Raw genomic sequence first — 21,878 nt, 5'->3', positions numbered from 1 at the left:
CAAAATGGTGATGTATTTTTCCCATAGCATTCAAAATTGTCTTCTGCTGAACTTAAAAGTAATGAAATACTGAAGAATTATTGAGGGATTTAAATATTCCTAGACAAGTTCAGTTTTACAGCAGTGCTTATCTTTGAGATAACATTGACACAGCGGAATTTGGTGAAAGTCTGTTCTTTTTTAAATGAAAATAACAACAGCAGTGTTCAGTCAGTGTTCAGTTCAGTCAGTTCAGTCAAAAACGCTCCAGTCCATGATTACCAGTGAGATACTTGTGAACTGCACGGAGCCTGGGAGATCCATAGGCTTGGAGGCACGTTAGAAGAGAAGAGCGAAGGATGAGCTGTGAGCCTTCAAGAGATGCTGCAGCTTTAGCAGCAGTGTCTCCCAAAGTTGTTTGAGGGGATTCACATGGCAAATGGATGTCACCAAATGGATAACCCTCGTGGGAATCGACGGGAGAGTATGTATGTACAATTCAGGAGCTCTCACAGAGTCACAGAACATCCTGAGTTGGAAGAGACCCACAAACATCACTAAGTCCAACTTCTGGCCCTACACAGGGCTACCCAAAATCCAAACTCTTATGTCTGAGAATGCTGTTCAAATGCTCCCTGAGCTCCAGCAGCTCAGGTCTGTGCCCGCTGCCTTGGGGAGCTTCTCCATGCCCACCACCCTCCTGGGGCAGAGCCTTTTCCTCACCCCCCCGACCCTCCCCTGACGCAGCTCCATGCTGTTTTCTCAGGTCCTCTCATCAATTGTATGCTTTTAATCGTCTCCTGCTCTAACCTGTAATACTAAACACAGTTTGTGCCTAAACTGTTACAAAGATAATCAATGCAGAGTGAATGATGATAAATTTACTTGCTAGAAGGTACTCCAGCGGTTAGATTTTACCATTGCTCCGTGCTGAAGCAAAGAATTGGCTTTTTTTCCCCCAGCATGGGTATTTTACGGAACAAGTCAGAGACAACTCATGATAAATACAAGAGCACACAAAATAAATCTAGAAAAAAAATGACCTCTCATATGACGTTATCTAAATAATTGCTGTCAACTCTACTGACACCTGCAGTATACAGGGAAACCTTTCCAGGCAAAGGTTGTTATAAATGTTGTTCAGAATTAGGTCAATTTAGTCACCGGTTGAAAACTTGAATAAATAGCAAGGTTTGATGCAAATGTAACTGAAATTTGCGGGAGATTTTCTGTTGAGTTCAAGGAGCTCTGGACTAAGAATAGAGCCTTTTTTTTTTTTTTTTTTTTAAGCTAACTTTCTTGTGTTCTATCTAGTTTGGGGAAGTTACTTCTAACCTATGTGACCCCATTGATAAATAATGAGCATTAGGAGCATTCTAAGACTCCTAATGAAAATGAGTTCCTGTCAAAAGCTTTTTTGTTCTTTTCTTCCACATACAGGCCATAGGATACGTTCGAGCTTCAGAACATTCTCAGCCCCTGAAAATGTCAAATAATACATCTAAAACTCAAACATCTCTTTAGACATCCTCGAAAAAGGAGGAATGACAAGCTAAATGGATTTTTTTTTGCTTGTAAAAGTATTTCTGTACTAGAAATAAGCAGAAAGAAATAGAGTGTTTTTTTTCTTGTTTCTTTTCTCAGACTACAGGTACTATGCTGGCTAGATTCCAATAGGACAATCTTAATTTTCTTTACTCAAAAGCTCTTTGTTTCATTTGTATATGGCTCTGCCTGTACCAAGAGAGATCTTGTAATAGTGTCACTTGCTATTTGAAGGAATAAATTCTTAATTCAGAGTAGTCTAATAGTTGACGGGGAAGAAAAGAAAATGACTGATAATAAAAGCTTAATATCAACAAAAAGATTGAGAAAAATTGGAAACTGCCTTTGGATGATGAGAGCGTGTAAAACTGTATCAGAACCTAAGGCATTCTTAGGATGGAGAAGGAGCAAAAAGGGATCTGAAGTAAGAGGGATTTTTATGTTCCTTATGAGTTCTTAAAGCCAGTCATTGGCTGAAAAGTGAGACTACTGGTGTAGCTCCAGTGAATCGGAGAAGCAAGCGTTGGTGAATTTGCTATCTCTGATATTTAGGAGATTGTTGTTATTTTTCATCTACTCACTGTGCTGTATAAGTCATTTGCATAAACTGTTTCGTCATGGAAGAGTGAACTCGGAATACAAGTTTGACACTTGCACATGGTAAGGTATGGCTACATCAGTAGAAATGGACCTTCTTCATATTCTGAGAATACCTGTTTGCTTTTGCTCTTTGCTCATTTCTACCATCTATCATTTATGTAGTAAAGGATTGTATAAAATAGCCATACGCAATTCATATTGATTGAAACCACCTTTCCCTCATCTTTTGTTAGTTTTGTTTATTTGAGATTTGGTTTTGAGGCTGACAGTGTTTTACTTTGTGGGCTGTTGTTTTTTTTTTTTTCTGATATGTTGAATACAAAAAGCTCTTTGTTCTCTTTTCAGGTGCTTTTGCACCAAAGAATTTAGAAATCACAATTTAAAGTAGTACTTGGATAGAATGATAGCATGGTTTGGGCTGGAAGGGACCTTTAAGACCATCTAGTTCCAACCCCTGCTATAGGCAGGCACACCTCCCTCTAAACCAGGTTGCACCCAGCCCCATCCAGCCTGGCCTTGGATGCTTCCAGGAAGGGGGCATTCACAACCTCACTGGGCAGCCTGTTCTAGCATCTCACCATCTCCGCAGTAAAGAATTTCTTCCTAATCTCTAAATCTTTTCTAGTTTAAAGCCATCTCCCCATGCTAGGGAATTCTGCAGCTTGATCTACACTTTGAAGGAGGAAAAAGCTGTTTTGAAGCCTCTTGGGTTCCCATCTTTTTGAATGCTTTCAAGGGACTTGGAAGAAGCCTTGAAAATTGCTTTGTGCTTCTGATCTTGTTCACAGTATCATAGCATTTTGTTGCAACCGTCCTCACCTGAGCCTAGGACTGTTTGTTCCTTCATTGCGGTTGAATCTGCAGCACTCTTTTTCTCACTTCATCCTTTCTGAAAGGAACAAGCCAGAACTGGGTGTAATACTCAAACTGAGTGCAGAGTGAGTTTCCGTGGTGGTAAGATAATTATTTCTGGTTTTTCTCTGCTGTGTTTGTAGGAAAAAATCTGAACATTTGGTCTGCTTTTCTGAGTGTGGCATATTGAACTGTTTTTTAGAACTGTTGATGCTAATTCTTAATTCTTTGTTGAGGTTAATCCTGAACTCTTGTTGAGCGTTAATAGTCAGCTTGGAGAAGAACGTTTCATCCAGCATTGTTCTGTCTGGAAAATAAGCTTTTGGTTTGGTTTGTTTCTTATATTTTTCCTTCTTCCCATCTGCGTCAGATCACGCTTACCACTCTGTATCAAACAGATCTTCCTTGTCTACTTGACTGCCGTAGACAGCAAGTTCCCTGTTTTTTTGAGGCATGACTTCTCACTACCAAAGTTAAGGCCATTTTTCTGCAATAGACTGCATACGGCAGAATCCATTCTAGAATCATCTCTAACAGCTGCTGCAGGGGAGCTGTTGGGTCGGGGCTTGAAGTGGTGATGGAGCACCTGGTGAAGGGCTGTGTTCAGCCCAGGGAGCACAGGCAAAGTGTTTGCACCTGTGCTGCCCAGCTGGCCAGAAGGGGCAGACCCAGGGGGAGCTCATATAAGGGTCAGCCACGGGAGGGAGAGTGTTTCTTGGAGTTGGGGCTTCTTGAAGAGGGGTGCTGTACAGCCACAGAGCTCCTTTGCCTGTTGGGTGAGTTCAGTTCTTTTTTGTCTTAGGCCTCTTGACCTGTCTGCAAGTGTTCTAGTCGGTGTCTCTGAACAATTTCTCTTTTTCAAAAGTAAAACAGTTGCAGAGAAGCTTCTTTCAAAAAAACTCAATTTGTTATGTCACTCTTGGTTGTTGAAGTAGAATTAGTTTTAGTAACGTTGAGGTTGGCATCTTTGTTGTGAGGGTTCAGTGGTAAATAGCGCTAATTCTGTTTCTGCGTGGATTTGAGAATCCTGTTCATCAGGCAGGACTCTTGGGCTGTAGAGGACATGTTCTCTTCTCAGAGACTGAAATCTTGTAGCATTTTAGAGGCCGTTGAGGTTCATGGCCTTTTACTCCTCACAAACTTTAATAATTAGGTTAATGGAGGAATTTTGCCACGTAACCACTGTGGCTTATGCTATCAGCAAGGAAGAGTTGGGCCTTGTTGTTTTGTATTTTTAGGGGGCGTCTTGTTTTTTGAATGCTAGGTGAAACATTTTCCTTTCGAATTCAGAGGACTGCATAACTTAATGGCAGTGTTTTCTCTCTCTGTAGCTGCTGATGGAATGGTGTGTAACGAATTATGCTCAAGCGATGGCTGTTGGGGGCCAGGGCCAGATCAGTGTCTCTCCTGCAAGCGCTTCATCAGGGGGAGGACCTGCATAGAATCTTGTAACCTGTATGATGGGTAAGATATTTCTGCTGTACTTCTTGCTAGTGCTGCTGATGGGGTAATTCAGGATTTGATGTGTAAGTTACCTTGTCTTTACATCCAGGGGTGTCCAGTTCCACTGTCAATATTACTGCCTTTGGGTGAAATGTATTGCTGCGTAACTTTCAGTCACTTCAGAATCTGAACTTGTGTGTGAAGATTTACCTGTGATTGCTACATTATGTATGTTACATGGAAATAGAAATAATAAAATCTGCTGTGTGTGTTTTTTCCTAAAGGGCAGGTAGCCTAAACCCTGAACAAAAGACAAAGAGTGCCTGGTATTGATAAAATGGAGCAAAGCTCCTCGTGTTACTTGCAGTAGGAGTAATTAATAATTAGGCTTTGGAGAACAGCAGGTAGAATTCAGCATCCTGCATAACATTATAGTAAGGTCCCAGTAATTCATTTCATAATAAAGATAAAACCATGATTTGAATTACACTTTTTTCCTCGAGGTGCTAATTGAAAATCAAATCACTGGCACAATTTCTTTCTTGCCGTGTATGATAACTCATGGAACTGTTATGTAGAGAGGATTGGAAGTCCTGAAAATGCATTAAAATACTTAAAACGCTTCTGTCTGGACAATGCATGTGAAAAGAACACTGACATAAAACAGTTTCGTATGCTTAAAAAAGGTTGGAGAACTGTGTTATAAAACTGCGGTTTTGTGTGCATCAGAACACATCTGACCACAAACCCTGCAGCACTTGATGGCTGGTTCTGCCACGGTGCCTGTCTCAGGAAGATTGCAGAGAGGCTCTATTTGGACTGCATAACCAGCACTTCAGCTAGAATGTTCTGAACTGTATTGATTAGAGAATGTTATTTGCTCTTTCTGTGGGCTCTGCCCCTTTCCAAGTATTTTTTTTGAGTGACTTTGCTGATTGGGCTCAATTTTCAGCTGTTGTAAAGCAACCTAATCCCATTACAAGAAGTCATCTCAGCTGGTGTAGTCTACTGGCTTAATGAGGCTGAAGTGATTACCACCCGGTGAAGAGGCAGCCATTTTTGCTCAGCTTCAGTCTCCCTTTTGCTTTTTCCTAACCTGCTTGCGAAATATTTTCCTAGGGAGTTTCGAGAGTTTGCAAATGGTTCTGTTTGTGTGGAGTGTGATCCCCAGTGTGAGAAGATGGAAGACAACATGATCACATGCTACGGGCCGGTAAGAGCAGTGCTGGCTGTTAGAATGTGCTAAAGCACAGGTACCTTCTGTTCAGAACAAGTAAAGTAACAGTTGCAAGTCAACATTAACGTAGGCAGAAAACATATTTTATGTGCAGGAGCAGTACTCTGCATGTAGTAAGCAGGTTCTAGGAATGAACTCAGGTGAATTAGACTGCTTTAGAAGATGGTTCAAAAAGCGAGTCCTTTTCTCTCCTGAGTTGTCTTAATGCCTGAAATGTTATGTCCAAAGTCTTTAAGCGTGAGATAGTATTCAGGTGCAGTCTGAACATTCTGTTCTCTAGCTGCTTTTGTTCATTATGTTCAGTTCTGTTCTGTGGTTTCAGGTTGTTGGTTTTTTCTTTTTTAGATGTGGGCATTTGTCTTGGTTTTTCAGAAAGCTTGAGCAATGTCATCTTTTCTTTGTAGGCTGGCCTGTTCTGGTGCAGCATTCTTTATGCACATCCTAAAAATGAATGCTGACTGTAACTGTCGTCTATATAATGCCTGAATTATCTTATGTGAGCAGTGAGTCTTGTTTCAAAGATTATTGTCCTTTTGTTGGATAAAAATAGTTCCTTGTTTCGATTGTTTGTATATTGCCAAGGTTAAAAGCGTCTTGGATGCAAGGAGTTGTATTTCAGGTTCTTTGTTACTGTGAAAATTTAACCTTGTTTCCTTGGTTCTCTCATGTAACCTAATGACCGTAAAGAAAATACGTTACCCTGCTCAACATTCTCATAGTTGTTTTTGCTGTACCACTCTGCTTTCTGCAATGCTGTCACAAAGCAGGAAGCTAATACTGCAAGTTTCAGCCCATGAGATAAATTTGGACTTAAAGGATGATTCATGGATATGAAGTTGTAGACCAGTGCCCAAGCAGAACACGGTATTTGGTCGGCTCCACTGGCTTAATTTTGCTTATGTTGTGCAGGAGCCTTAGGTGACAGTCTGGACTGCTAAAAAGTTGTGTATGTATCAAGAAGACCTTGTCACAGAAACACTGAAGGATAACCAAAGGGAGAAGGCAGTATGGGAAATAATGTGGATTGTGGAGGTAGTGAATCACTGTACATCTTTGTTTTGTTTGTGTGTATGTGGGCTTAAAACAGACATGAAGTCTGTTGTGTTAATCATGCTGGTAGTGTGGAGAAACCTGTTTAGAAAGTAGGAATTGATTCGTAGGTTGTACAAGCTAAGCTTGTGGTCAGAACTACCAAGATATACATGTGCTATTCCTTAACAGTGGCTGGAACCATGTGGGTGATTTGCTGTTTGCTAGGAAAGAAACACCACTGCAGTTACTGCTGTATGTGCTGTCATGCTAGGACCTGCAATTCCAGTGCAGAAGGGAGATACGGAGTAACTTGAATGCACTGTTTCTCCCCTTTCACCAGGGGCCTGACCACTGCACGAAGTGTTTCCATTTTAAGGATGGTCCGAACTGTGTGGAGAAATGCCCCGATGGCTTACAGGGGGCCAACAGTTTCATTTTCAAGTATGCTGATGAGGATCGCGAGTGCCATCCTTGCCATCCAAATTGCACCCAAGGGTAAGTTATGTGATCTGAACCATCCTAGTGAAGTTTTGTTACCTGTTAGAATGTAGGTGAAGTTTTGGCTTGGCAAAGTACTTGTTCTGCTCCTGAAAGCCAAGTGTGTGCAGCAGTGTAATGCAACTTTATTTTCAGTTTCTCACGACACTCAAGTTTCTGCCGTAAACATCCAGCAGCTTATCAGAAAAGAAGAATACTACACTCTTTTATGAAGACCACTCCGAAGATCTTTCCACAGCCTTCCCGCTAGCACTGGTTTGTAACAAATGCTGCCTTTTACATTCGTGTGTCTAGGCCTGTACAATGACTTTATTTCACTTACTGATGGAATTGGTCCTCTTTGGTCCTTGGTATTGCTGAGGTAACCCTGTAGCACTTTGAGACACAGAGGGTCTGATGCAAAGGATTCACCAGGAGCCATGTTCTGCAGGAGTCTGAATTTGAGGATTCGTTTCTCAAGTCCTGTCTTAGTATTATTCCCAATCAATCACTTGTTATGTGTGAAAAAACATAGACTGAGCGTCTGAGCCAAGATTAAGGATCTGCAACAAATAACAGTAATCAACTACTCAGCTCTTGTCCTGCTTTGTCCACGTGGATTAGAAATGTTTTCTTGATGAGGTTAGTGCTGTCCAGGATACACAGAAAGGAAAAGACAGCCAGGGGAGAAAGAGAAAACTTCAGCCAGTGAAATAATCTTCCACAAGAGGCCCTTTCTGTTTAGCAGCTAAAATTAAGCAGGTAAATTATTCAATGTGATCTTGATGTCAACAGCTGTTACCATTCAAAATGAGACTTTTTCCTGGTTTTGCGTATATAATTATAATAGAGTCAATGGGGAAATGATGGTAAGATCTGAGACACAGCTGGAATCTGTTACAGATAGATCTTTCCTACAGACCCTCAATTTTGCAATCAGAAAACTAAGATGACAGTATGCCAAGATGAGCTTGCTTCAGGAGCTCTGTTTCTGGCTTTAAGAGAATGGTGGGTGTGCTAGTTTGGAGTCTGACAAACCCAGGTGTGGATGGTCGACTTAGTGTCTAAAGATAACAATGAAGAGGCACCTTGTGGCTATTCTGACCTCTCAGAAGAGTGGGATGTGACTTCCTTTCTGGACAGTCTTCTATTCTGAGGAGATTTAAATGTTATTGATCTTAATAAAACAACTGTACTTCTTCAAAATAGAAAAGGAACAAATAATTTTCCATTCCTCATCACTTCTTTAGATGCATCAGTATCTTCCAGATGGTTGGTTGGTACTGTCTCCCTGGGTACCACCTCCTGGTGGCAATCTGATGTTGTAGTTCCTAAACAAATAGGAAGGGCATTAGGCAGCTGTAACTACTTGCCAGCATTTGTTGGCAACCCTCGCTGACACAGGATTCCTTTATGCTGAGTTACCTTAGAATTTATCCCTTGAACTTTCTCCCTTTTCTTTCTGCAAATGTCTTGCTGAGGTTAAAAGTGAAAGAATGCCTCATCAAGTGTTGTTTGCCAATCGCCAGGGAACTGATGAAGTACCACTGTTATAGAGCCAGTGACTTCTCCCACAAAGCTGTCTCTCTTATGAGGAGCTAGACCTTTGCCATGAGTTAAATAGTATTGCTCACAGAAATCTTCATCCTGTTGTTGTGGGATTAATGTCAGTTCTTAGGCGTTTTATCACCTCTCAAGAAAACAACATGCACAAACCCAATCTAGATAAAAATAGATGTCATTTTCTAGTGTTTCTGAAGGCTTCCTTTAATGATGGTATGTTAATCTGTTAATGAGTGTCCCAGATGTTTGGGGTTTATGGCTTTTTTTTTAAATTTTGCCAACACTCTTGGGGCTGAGTATTTCCAGAGGGAATTGGTCTCTTTCATTCTCTCCTCCTTTAATGTGGAATTCTCTATTTTCATACCTTTCTTTCCAAAATTAATACAGAAGTTCCCCTCAATCAGCGTTCCTAATGACATCACTTCTGGAGAGAGCACAGCTTGATACTTGACTCACAGCTGAGTGGTACAGAAAACCCAACCCTCTACTTCATCTGGCTTTGCTGTCAGATCAGTTGCTGGAATAGAACCAGTGCCACAGAGGTGGAGCTTAGGTACTCATGAAGAGTCTTGAGCTATTGCAGAGCACTGTTCCTGTTATGGTATTATTCTGTTCCTTCAGTACTGCTCTTTGATTCAGGATCCTTGCTAAAATAGGCTTTTAGTTCTCTTAGTCTTGTTTTTATCTTCTCCAGCCATTCCCGTCACAGGGGAAGGTAGTTCTGTGAGCCTTCTGCCTTAATTTTGTCCTGGTACTTGCAGGTGATTGCTCACTTGAGTGTGAGATTTCATAGTGCTGTTCTCTTCCCTTATTTAAATATAATGACTGCTCCTCTAGATAGGTGTGTTATTATCCAGTCCTGTTAATGATGTTTTGCTCACCAAGAGAGGAATCGAGAAGTGACTTGCTTGGATGCGGCAACTGTGCTTTTCACTTTGCATCGTCATGATAAACATCAGCTACTTGAGGCCAATCTGAAGCAGGTCTGAGGCACGTGGGACAGCTATCCCACTTAATTCAAGGGAGTCAGAAAACATTTGGCACTTTTTCTTGCCAAGCTAGCTAAAATGGAATGCTTTTGCAGAAATGAAATAGTAATTATATAACAGCATCTGACAGTCTGCTTCCTCCCTAAGCAAGGCACAAAGAGGACCTGTTCTCATCACAAGCATTTTCTTACTACTTTTATTTTTGAAGGAAACGTATTGCTCTTCCTTATCCGAAATTTCATTATCCCTCGAAGCTGACAAGTTGTGGTAGGATGGATTTGAAGGCCCAAGGACTGCCTTGCCTCTGAAGGCATTTTGAATTCCTGTTGGCATCATAGTGGAAATTCAGTTGCAACAAATGCTAATTAATTGGAGACTAACACTGCTTTGCTGATGGAAAAATTTCTCCCTGCCCCTAGCAGGGAGATCAACTTTCTTGCCATCAACACACACACTGTTACCTGTATAAATTTTGATTCATTTGGCTTCATCCAGAGTAACAGTTAAGTGAATCTGCTTTTGGTGTAACAAATGTTTTCTTTTGTCCAGGGTTAATCTGTTTATGCTATCTCATAATCAGTTTTGTTTTCAGCAACAAAGTTCTTGGGGAATTCATCTGATTGAAAATGGCTTTGCTGCTTGAAATCTGTGAGAAGTTAAGGCCCCACTTTTTGATCTCAAGGGAAGTTGATATGAAATAAGATTTGTGGAAGTTGGGGGGGAATGGATTATTTCGGGGAAACAAAGATCTTCTGTTTTCAAAACTGTTCTAACTAATTATCTTTCAGAAAACAGTTCTTTTTAAAGATAAGGTGGAAAGCTCTATGTGTAGTTTTCTGTATAAGCTGTGTTGTAATGACTGAATGTTGTTAATAAATTGAAACGTATGATTGTGTTGATATTACCCAGTTCCTCTTACAGAAAGAACATAGTAGTTCTTCCTCCGGACTCCAAGCAGGAGAAGGAATCCTGGGGGTGAATTAAGTGCCTCTGCTACGTATGGTTGTGTTATGCTTGTACTTGTGTCAAAAAAAAGCCTGAAAGGAAAAAAACTATTGTCAGAGAAAAAATAATTGATGACTTAATGGTGAAAAACAACTTGTTAATAGTAGTGTCTATTGCTCTTAACTCACACAGTATTTATTGCGTGTCAGTCAGGACAACCAAAGAGTGTGTAAGTACTCACAGTCATGTTGAACAGCTTAAAATGTACCTAGACAGTTTTCTGTTTGAGGCTGGGAAACCCACTGAAGATGATTATTGATTTTTAAACAAAAGGCAGTGGTACTTCAGTTTGAAGTAGGGTAGGTCCAAGTACCTTTTCTTGGATCATCTCTTCTCTTTCAGACTTCTAGAGAACAAATGTGCAGTTATGGAATGACTGCAAGACAATAGGCTCTTCCTGTTTGCCAATTATCTGAACTAGCAATGGGCTCTCAAAACTCCAGTACAAGAGGACCCTTATCTATAGCAGGAGTCTGAACTTTGCTTCTCTTGACATGCTAGAAGATGAAGGCGGCTCAAAAGAAATTGTTCAGACCTTTACTTACTGCACTGGTCTTCAGCAAACTGCTGAGAATACCCTGAAAAGAACAATGTTGGGTTTGGCTGAAGATTGGGTAAAATTCAGACTTGAGAAGCCCAGGACAGTAGGAATTTCAAGAAATACCTGTTAATAGTTCTATCTGAGTTCTTGGACTGTATTTAAATCAATCCTTTTCGCTTCATGCGTGTTCTGTCCAATTGGGTGTGTAATGAATCTGCTTTTGTCTTGCATCTATTGAAGGAGAACACTGTTGAAGAAATAGTGAAAATCTTTGTTTACACATCACAGCTGTTTTGGAAAATGTAATTTTGGGTGTACAGGAGAGAAAGTTCACTGCAGGTATTGTTAAACATTTGAAATAAGTGGCTTAATTTCTTCAGAAATTGAGAGCTGCTTGCTGTGGATGAGGAGGGACTTGCTGGGCTTTTAGCACTGAGGCACGTCAGGTTGTCTTAATCTCTGAAAGTTCACCTACATCTGTCTGTCTCTGATCATCTGGACCCTTGTGTAAAAGGGGTAAGCAACTTTTTATTTGAATGCAGGCAACTCAGCTTGCTACTTTGATTAGTGTTCCTTGTGAGGGTAAGGAGACACCAAGGCTCTTTCCTGTGGCTGTGCTTGAGTGGTGCTGCATAAAGCGACTCCCTGTATTTCCTTCACCTTTGGTGAGCACCTGCTGAATTTGCAGTGGAAGTCTTCTGGCAGCATCTACAGATAGCAGGACAAAGTGCCTGTATCAGCAGACAGCATTTTACTCAGATTTTTTTTTTAATGGGAATCTCATCCTTGAGTTTCCTTGCTAAGAGTACAGTCAGCTTCCAAAACTCATTTCCTGGGTAGGCACTTGAAGCAGAAGGAACAATTGCATCAATTACAGGAAGTGGGGAGGAGGGACTTATGCATTGTGCTTCTGCAGGTCTCACGTGTTGCAAATGAACAGCTTCTGTTCAGTAATCACCAGTTTGATTATTCCAAGAAAACATCCAGGCAAGGCAACTCTGTTCTCAGGCCTCCCACACATGCAGGTGAAACCTGCTTTAAATACTGTGTGAGCCACAAATGGTCCAACTTTGGAATGCTGGTTATGTTGCTATTATTGTTCCCTTGACAGGCTTGTTTTTGTCACAGTATAATTTTGTGGTGACTCGAGTCTCTCTTTAGTATTGTAATCAAAAGTGTGTCACAAAGAGGGGATTTCTGCTTCTTGGATCTGCAAATAACCATTTTCTCTCTTTCTCTTCTTGTTCTCAATTTGGATTTGCTGCAGGTGCATAGGTCCGCATATCGAGGACTGCGTTGGCCTGATGGATAGGTACTTGCTGAGTGGTCGTTCCCTGTGTGTCTTCCATCCTCCACGTGTGGACAAGGGCGCATGCGTGTGCATGTCCTTGTGAATGGCAAATGACGTCTTTTGTTCTGTAATTGCCTGCAGGTGTAGAGGTCCAGCTAGTCATGACTGCATTTACTATCCATGGACACGACAGTCCACTTTACCACAACATGCTAGGTAACATCCACCACTTCTCCATTTTTGTACACCAGGGTCTTCCCTACTTACCGCAGGAATGTCATACTATCCAGTTTGTCCAGAAATGCAGACTATGGGGAGAATGTAACTTGTTCTTAAGCAAGGTGTGCCTCCAAATGCCCAAGTTTACTTAATGTTTCAAAGCCAGTTAATTTCATGAAATTTTCTACAGAAATACGCTTCTTGATGAAATTTTACTGGAAGTAAACTTGGTCGAAACCTCTGGTTAAACTAAAATGTCTTGTTGGTACAATTTCATGTTTGTTTTTTTTTTTTTAAGGCAGAGCGTAAGAAAAATTGAAGCTTTTTCTTCCATGCTTTCCTATGGGGGGGGAAGTAAATGCTTTGGAAAAACTGAACTTTTCCCTCAATTCATGGAAGCCGTCTTTGATCTTTTTCATTTTCTGTACCAAGAAAACAAATCCAAAACATGGTAGCCTTTCAGCAATTTTCTTTTTTAGTGAAGATGACCAAAACGAGTTAATGCAGGGGAATCCCAAAGCATTGCTGTTAAGCTTCACATTCCTTTGTAAGTCCTTCATTGCTGTTGATTAAGATTCAAACTGGTTAGTATGACTTCCAGGCTTTGGGGTTACTGTCATGAGCTAGGATTAGATAAGAAATGTATCCTTTCAATCAGCTTCATTACTAATTTATTTTAAGAGAAGATTCTGAAGTTAGGTACTAATGTGAAGATCCCTACTCTCTTGCTGTTGAGGGAGTGTGTGTTTAGGCTTGGGCAATGGTATAAATGCTATCAGGTGGTGTAGCTTTGCAATTAAATGGGTGTCAGTGCTGACTAAGTTCTTAGAGGAAGGGCACTGAACATATTTCACATTGCAGCATTCTTTGGAATTGTTCTGCTTTGAGATACCTTGTATGAAGCACTTCCATGTGGGATTCATTTTCATGGATTCTCACTGAGTGTGAGTTAGAAAACCAGCAAACTGTTTAAAACAGCTACAATTTTAACTCACAGCACAAAGGAGGATTGTATTATGATTGTTTGCCTAATTTTGAAGGGCGTACGAGGCCACAGAGAATGAACGCCATGCTGATGTTCATTGCCTTGGTAATCAATTTTAAAATAGCATATATTTCATCAATGGGGTTCTTAATGAGTTTTTTGTAGGAATGTCAAGGGCTTTGTGCTGGGAAGATGACATTTTGGCAGCAGTTGAAGTCTCAGTGCTTCAGTCTGCTCTCTCTGTCTTCCTCTGTTTGCCCCAAAGTTGCTCAGATCTTGCTCCCAGTTGAGTTCAAGTGGTGCAACTCAAAAGCTTATATTTGTATCAGGAATGTTCTGTTGGCAGTTAAGTCATTGAGGGTACTGCCAAATACTCTCTGAAGCAAGGGAATGACTGCTGTTGATCACAGTAAGTGATTGGATCCTGGGGCCTCAGCACTAAAAAGGAAGTGTCTCACAAGGTGTCAGGCTTAAGCCAGGGGCTAGCAGGCAATATTTATGTGGTATTTTATGTTGTGTATATCTTAGTGCTTCTGAATCTACTATGCAGGTAGGAAAACAAATGTTCAGATTGGTGGATGCTAATGCAGGTATTTTACCTTGCTCAGGCAAAGCATTTCTTCCTTGGTTCAGAAGTAGGAGGGGAGAAGGACCCTTGAATGTTGCTTTGAGCTTATGGGGTTTTTTTTCCTGTTTGTTTCAAGTTTACTGTATTTATCTTAGGGCAAGTTAGTGCACTGTAAATGTGACGAAATGGTTAAATCCTGTATTTTGTTCGTGAATGTGGTACATTTTGTTTGGACTGAAAATGGGCAAAACTGCACTGGCAAAAGCGATACTTGTGATTAAGAGAGCAAGCAGGAGTGTAAATAAAAAATGGATGTATTATGGAGTATCCCTAGACCTGCAGACTTGAATGATTAATTATTTTAGTTTCACCCTTGTCACATGGACTTAGATTTCTCCCGTTTTTCCACTTAGTTCTTCTTTAGTTATGCAGTTTGGTTCTGCCATCTTCTACTGACTTGTGGGCTTTTGTGAGAGTATAATAGAAGAACAGAGGAGTTTTTATGTTCAAATGTGCATCATGCAGCTTGTTTCCTAAGGACAGGTGACACATTAGTTCTTCTGCATATGTTTGATTCCCCATGCTTGTGCTTGGAAACCCCAAAACTGAGCTACGTTGGAGTGCTGCTCAAAGGATAGAAGAAACCCTTTTATTTCTTCATTTCCTCTGATAAGGGCTGTTAGGCTGTTTCCTCTAGACAATGTGATGGATTACTTATTTATTTTAGATGACTTTTAGATGACATATTAGATCTTGTGTCCTTCTCATTTTCCTATGAGAACCTGCATTTATTTTCAGTATAAGTTGATCATCACAGTCTTTCACCATAATCTTAACTGACAGCCAAAGTGCAGACTTTGGAGGAGTGAATATCACTGTGAGAGAACCAGTCCAAGTGGCTGGAAGTCATGGGAGAAACAAGTGCCTCTTTTTGCCTGCTGTAGTTAAACGTTCTGACTATCGTTGTAACAACTCTCAATTCACCATGGCAAAGGAAGCCTTTCTTATGCTAGTGATAGGTGCTGTCTTTATATTGTGCTCAGTGTGTAGTGGTCCCATCACAATGTTGTCCTACTGCAAGTGGCTGGGCCAGCTTTATGGCTGACCTCTGCAGGATATCTGGCTGGCACAGGGTTCCAGAGGAGTGGGGTAGGCTTTGCTGCCTTTCCCATGCTAAGCAGAGCCCTTGGCTGGCATGAAACTTGCCTTGCTGCTGCTTTGCTTCCCTTTCTGTCTCCTTCCTGGGGGATCTCAGCGCAGGGAAGGCAGAGGATGCAAGGGCCCAGTGTTCTGCTTTGCCACCTCTAGCTCCTCCTGTTGCTGCTGCTGTCTAAAAAGGTATGAGATGATTGCTATGGGAAGTTAGTTTGGGGTACCCTTTCCTAGAAATCCCCAGTGGGGGAGAAAGTGGAGGCTAGGATTTTTTAGGTACCTGAAGCTGTTAGCTCTACCCTTTTCCTACCCACGTGCTCCATTCCATGCCTTCTATTGCTTGCAGCCAGCGGTTCCTTTGAGTGGAAAGGTATAGTTCTTAGAGGATCTGGGTGCAGGAAAAGAGCATGTGAGTGGGGCATAAAGAACTGAAGAGGAGCGTGTCTGTTTCAAGGAGCTGGTAAACGTTGCCTTAATTGAAGATGGGTCAATCGTGACGGTAGTCGTCCATCAACCATTAGGAAAACGACTTGTTGGTTGTGCAAGGCTGCATGTTCTGTGTGCCCTGACTCCAGATGCATTCTGTTAATTCAGTTATTAAAGCTAGACCGTGGATTAAGTTTTTGACCTCAAGTATGAATTCTAAATGATTTATTCTTCCTGTTGTCCCCAGGACTTAGAACTAAAAAGAGGTTGTTAAAGGGAGTGAATTCTGTGGTTTTGTGATGTCTTGGGAGATGACGGAATCTGAAGATGTAATTGAAAGCACGTGGCTGTTATGATAGGGAACAGCTAGCACCTTAATGTCACTGATCTGAGTAATCTGATATATTCTGGTTATACTTAAAGAAAATATCACATTTTCTTTTTAACTAACAGAAACAAGTAGTCAGGAGCACCGTAGTCAAGTGGCTTCATGCAATGGAGTGTAGAGGTTAACTCAAATGACAATCTTAGTGCTTGCTTTATATCAAAGGACGTCCTCACAACAAATCATCACTTCCCAAATGAAAAAAAAAAAAGCCAGTTCTGATGTACTGTGTGCGTACATGAGCTAATTAACAATAAAGCCTATGCAGTGCAGGCAGATCCTTTCACAGCTGCTTTGTACCCTCACACGGTACAACTTGAATAGAAATTCACAGCCATTCTGAGTAGATGGTGGGGAAGGGAAACCACCTCTAATAAACTGTTAATGTTCATTGCTTTTATGGAGCTCTGTTCCGTTGCTTGGAGGAAAGCATTCCATATGCTCTCTATTTTTATAGAATAATTATAGTCACTTCTGGAGGGGAAGAAGAGGAGAATGGCTGTAAAAAACAAGAGGAGAAATAAGATCTATGGGTACGAACTAAGCAGCATTACTTAACTTTGAATGATAAAAGATGCTGCTCTTAAGAAACTTCTAATATGGAGCTCTCTAGTGCTGTATCAGAATGAAGTTGAAGAGATATTCTTAATTCCTTTTTAATTTCACATGTATGAGTAAGGCTTGGAAACTGCTGTTTCTTGTCCTGTCTCTGTGGGTTGAATAAAGTTTATGAGCGATCCGTTTGTGATAGACAGCGGAACCTCTAGTTTTGTGTGAGGATTGCTGCTGATGAACTGTTTTTAAACAGACCTTTGCTGTGGGCATGCCTACTGTCACAACAACATCTCACTGCCTGGAGCTTTGGGAGGAATGCATGCGAATCCCCCTTTGTGTGGGGGAGAGTGAAGGAATCAGAGGCAGCTGTCGTAATGCACTTCTTGAAATCCATTCTGTGGCTCCAGTAGTTGTTGAGAGCGCACAGGATTGAATAAGGCAACTTTTGTTGGTTGTTGTAATTGATTTTGCAAACGGTATGAGTGAAATGCTCTTGTGTGTGTTGAGATGGTTGCTGCCCACAGACAGTGTTTCTCAGCAGCAGAGCTGTTGTTTGATGGATTAAAGTAATTTATTATTGCCTAGCAGCACGTCAGAGAAATGCTAGAGTGAAATTACACAAGCTGGCCTACGCTACTGATTTGTGGATGTAGGAATGGCAGTCTTTACTATTTGATATGGTGTATCCCAACCCTTGCACCTTATTCAGCTGGTGAGCTCTGGAAGAGCAGAGTGCTCAGTCTTAAAAAGCAAACAGGTTTCTTGCAGAAATGTATGGTGATGTGTATTTGGTCTGTTCAGGACGTGATGAGGGACTATAAGATTCTCATCCCTATGCTTCCTGACATGCATTCGTTGAATCCTACTCTTCTGTGGCTTCAGTACGCAGTCCATCTTGGTGAGCTGGATGTGTGTAGTCAGCCCTACCTTAACAGCAGGATTAATGGAAATATGGAAAATAGGCATCATGAAGTATGATAGTTACCGAGCCTTGGAATTCTCTCAGGCATTTAAGTAAACCTGACTGCATCTTTGAGGACACTCCTCAATAAAGGCTATTTACTACTTTTTTTCTGTTGGATATTGTATTTTGCAGCTCACAGTAGTATTTTGAAATACATTTACAACAAGAAAACTCTGTGTTCTAAGAACTGCATAAATTATTGTTACTGCACTTCAGGAGCAGGGGAAGTAAGCAGGTAGACAAGGTACAGCAGGTCTCTACTGAAAGGCAAGTATTTGGGGAATTCCAAATGGAAAATGGCTTGTTAGAATGGAAATTAACACACAGCCCTGCTGCAGAGGTCGCCACCTTTCTTATCAGCCCACATAAGCCTTGTGTGTGTGTCGGTACTGGTTTGGCTGTACAAATTATATATGATGCTGTGGTAAAATGGTGTCATGGAATAGTGGCCTTATAGAGTAACAGTGTATGTCTCACTACTCTCCTGTGGGCTTCTTTTATGGCTTGAAATGAGGATTTAATTTAGTTTTAATGTTGTTATAAATTAATTATCTATTATTAAAAATACATTTATTGAACTTGAGAAATGTGGAAGATGTAGAGTTGTTTAAAACTCTCTGAATGGTTTCCTAATAATTCATTAATATTTAACATGTAATAAATTAGAACTAAAGCTCATGGTCTTACTTCCAATCTACCTGCATAATGCAGGATTTGTCAATCTTTCATATTTAGATAGTTTACGTGATAGATGCATTTCAGTTCGGAGTCCAACCAAGACTTAATTCTTTGCATTCTGCCTTAATCACCACGACCCATCTGGTGATTAAGGAGCTGCAGTTCTTGCAGTAAATGGAAAGCTCTTGGTTGGAATTCCTTTGTACAGTATGTTGATGGCACCGTATGTTTTTTTTGAAAGCCTACGTACAGTGAAAGTCCACTTAATTAGGTCTCTTTAGATCAAAGTTAATGTCTTGGTGCAATCTACCGAAGGAAGGGGACAAAATTAGAGTTAGGAGTAGACTTATTCATTTCTAATACCTATAAAATCTTGCAAGTCCTCTCCCCGTATGCACACTTTTCCACTGCCTATTTAAATTCACTTAAATATTTCTTTGAATGATTAAATGTAGAACACTTAATAAGATAAGAGCTTGCGTATCAAGTCTAGAAATATCAGCTTTTTTCCATTCACACAAGATCTGTTTCACAGGAAATTGGGAACAGCTTTTCCAGCTCTAGGTTAAAAGTAGTAATGGTAATACAGTTTATCTTCATTTGTTTTTGCATAAATGAAAATGATGATTTGGAATCTTGTATAATCTTTTTAGTTGGAAGGGACCCTAAAAGGCCTTCTGATCTAAAGCCACGGCAGTGAGCAGGGACATCTGCAGCTAGATGGGGTTGCTCTGAGTGTAGTCCAGCCTGGTCTTGAATGTCTTTAGGAATGGGAAATCCACCTCACACACAGAATCACACAGAATCACAAGGTTGGAAACGACCTGCAAGATCATCTAGTCCAACCACCCTCCCATTCCTATCAGTGCCACAAGCTACTAAACCATCTCTCGTAGCTCCCCATCCAGGCGCCTCTTGAACACTGCCAGGGATGGCGACTCCACCACCTCCCTGGGCAGCCATTCCAGTGCCTGACAACCCTTTGAGAGCAAAAGTTTCTCCTAATATCCAACCTAAACCTCCTCTGGTGTAACTTCTGGCCATTTCCTCGGGTCCTACTATTTGCCTGGGAGAAGAGGCCAGAGCCTTTTGCACCACAACCTCCCTTGAGGAAGTTGTACAGTGCAATGAGGTCTCCCCTGAGCCTCCTCTTCTCCAGACTGAACAATCCCAGCTCCCTCAGCCACTCCTCATAAGGTTTGTGCTCCAGACTCCTCACCAGTTTCGTTGCCCTTCTCTGGACACGCTCCAGGACCTCAATGTCTTTCCTGTAGTGAGGGACCTCCTCTCTGGGCAGCCTGTTCTGGTGCCTCACAACCCTTATGGTATAACAAAAACCCAAACACAAAAAGAACCCAACAAACTTTCCTATATCCAGTCTGAATTTCCCCTCTTTTACCTTGAAGCCATTTCCCCTTGTCTTGTCACAACAGAACCTGCTAATGAGTTTACCTCATGCTTTCTTATAGCTCCCTTTGAGATACTGACAGGCTGCTTTGAGGTCTCCCCATAGCTTTCTTTTCTCTAGGCTGTACAACCCCAGCTCCCAGTCTGTCCTTGCAGGGGAGGTGTTTCGTCTCTGGAATTGTTTTTGTGGCCCTCCTTTAGTGTTGCTCCAACAGGCCCCTCATCTTTCCTGGACTGAGGAGTCCACATCTGGATGTATTGTTCCAGGTGTAGTCTCACCAGCATAGGGTAGGGGAGCAAGATCACCTCCCTCCCAGCTTCCCAATAGAAGCTGGCAATGCTTCTATTGATGCAACCCAGGATACGGTTGGCTTCTTGGGCTGCGAGGGCACCTTGCTGGCTCAGATCTAGCTGCCATCCTCCAGTACCGTCAAGTCCCTATAGGCACTATGTTCTATCCTTTCATCCCCCAACTTGTACTGATGGTAGTAGTTGTCGTGACCCAGATCCAAGATGTTGTGCTTAGCTTTGTTGTACCTCGTGAGATTTGGTAAGGTGTTCTCCAGTTCTAGCTGTGCGTAGCCTGAGAACATAAATTGCAAAACTAATGAAACCAGCTCTACTGTAGCAGCAATTAGCTAACATTTGTTCTAGCTAGCTATGCTTGCTGTGGAAAGCAGTGTTACAGCAGATAGCATATGCAAAAACATTATCGCAAATACCTGAGACTGGCAGGAATGTTTCTCATGAGAGTTTATCAAGCTGTCAGACCAAATTAATTGATCTTACTATATTTTTTTTGCCTGTCATGCGGTGAAGAGTTATAACAGTGATGATGTGGGAGAATGTCACATGAATTACTTGTATCTTTGGGTTTCTTTGATGGAGAGTTTCAAATACCTGTGTTCAAATTGTAGTGAGGAAGAGAGATCTAGTAGCAAACTTAATTCCCATGCAACTCTCTCTATTCAGTTTACTTTGCATCTCTTCTATAACATAAATCTGCAAAGCATTTGGCTGCAGTATTGATGGCGTGTAGGTCTCCATGCTTCTTGTACACAGTTCTGGGCAGTGGTCTGGTTGCAGTGTCTGGCTGTGAAACCTAGGACTGGGCCTGGCAAACATGTTGACCTACTGCTGTAGTACAAGGGTTCCACTTGCAGGAAGGCTAAAATTGTAAGAGCACTAAGGAAGTCTGCTAGTCCAAGCTTCTTTCTGGTAACAGAGTCAGCTATGACTGGCAAGTGTTGCGTGCAGAAAAAATGGGTTTTGGTCACTGATGTGTTAAGACTTAAACTACAGAGAAGGTTGAATCGTCTGCATGTAGTAAGATATGGAATGACAGAGTGGTTATTGGGAAGAATCTGAGAAGCTTGTATTTTAGGAAACTTGAGAAAGGGACGTTACGTGGCAGAAGATTAGTAGCAGGTTGGGATAGGATTGAGAATTGGCAAAAGGAAATGAGGCTAGCGATGTGGAGGAGGAGGAAAAAAGTAAGAGAGAGGGAGATGTGGACAAGAATTCAGGTTGGACTCGATTTCTGGAGGTCCCTTCCAGCCCCTGCAATTTTCATTCTGTGATGGAGATAAGGTTTAGCATACTAATACTAATGGTAATGGAGCACTGGAACAGGCTGCCCAGGGAGGTGGTGGAGTCTCCTTCTCTGGAGATGTTCAAGACCTGCCTGGATGCCTACCTGTGCGACCTGCTGTAGGGAACCTGCTTTGGCAGGGGGGATGGACATGATGATCCCTGGAGGTCCCTTCCAACCCCTACAATTCTGTGATTCTGTGGTAGCTGATCCCTATGGTGTATTTGGTGCTGTTTGTTGTGTCCCAGTCTTCTTTAAAGAAATTTAAAGGTTTCAGGAATTACCTCTTTGCCTGCCCCTCATGATCCCGCTCAGGAAAGGAAGAAAAAGTATTGCGTTAAAAGTGGAGCACTTTTAATCGGGTGGACTGACGAATGCATAGTCTCAATCTCAG

The 21,878-nt window shown here is 41.5% G+C and overlaps 1 protein-coding gene across 6 annotated transcripts in view; it reads left to right on the top strand.

Moving 5' to 3' along the window:
• The window catches only part of ERBB4 (erb-b2 receptor tyrosine kinase 4), a 504,768-nt gene that overhangs the window by 369,451 nt on the left and 113,439 nt on the right, over positions 1-21,878 (top strand). For 4 of the 6 annotated variants that reach the window (XM_048954009.1, XM_048954012.1, XM_048954010.1 and 1 more), the window contains exons 13-16: positions 4,308-4,440; positions 5,539-5,632; positions 7,029-7,183; positions 12,696-12,770. In XM_048954009.1, the coding sequence (XP_048809966.1) occupies positions 4,308-4,440; positions 5,539-5,632; positions 7,029-7,183; positions 12,696-12,770 (457 nt within the window). Of the gene's footprint in view, positions 1-4,307; positions 4,441-5,538; positions 5,633-7,028; positions 7,184-12,530; positions 12,576-12,695; positions 12,771-21,878 lie in introns of all 6 variants that reach the window. The other 2 variants (XM_048954011.1, XM_048954014.1) reach the window with 2 other exon arrangements.

The sequence above is a fragment of the Lagopus muta genome, chromosome 8 (genome assembly GCF_023343835.1).
Source record: "Lagopus muta isolate bLagMut1 chromosome 8, bLagMut1 primary, whole genome shotgun sequence".
In the NCBI taxonomy this organism is placed as follows: domain Eukaryota; kingdom Metazoa; phylum Chordata; class Aves; order Galliformes; family Phasianidae; genus Lagopus; species Lagopus muta.
The sequence above is the reverse complement of the archived record's forward strand: the minus strand, read 5'-3'. Positions and strand labels throughout refer to the sequence as shown.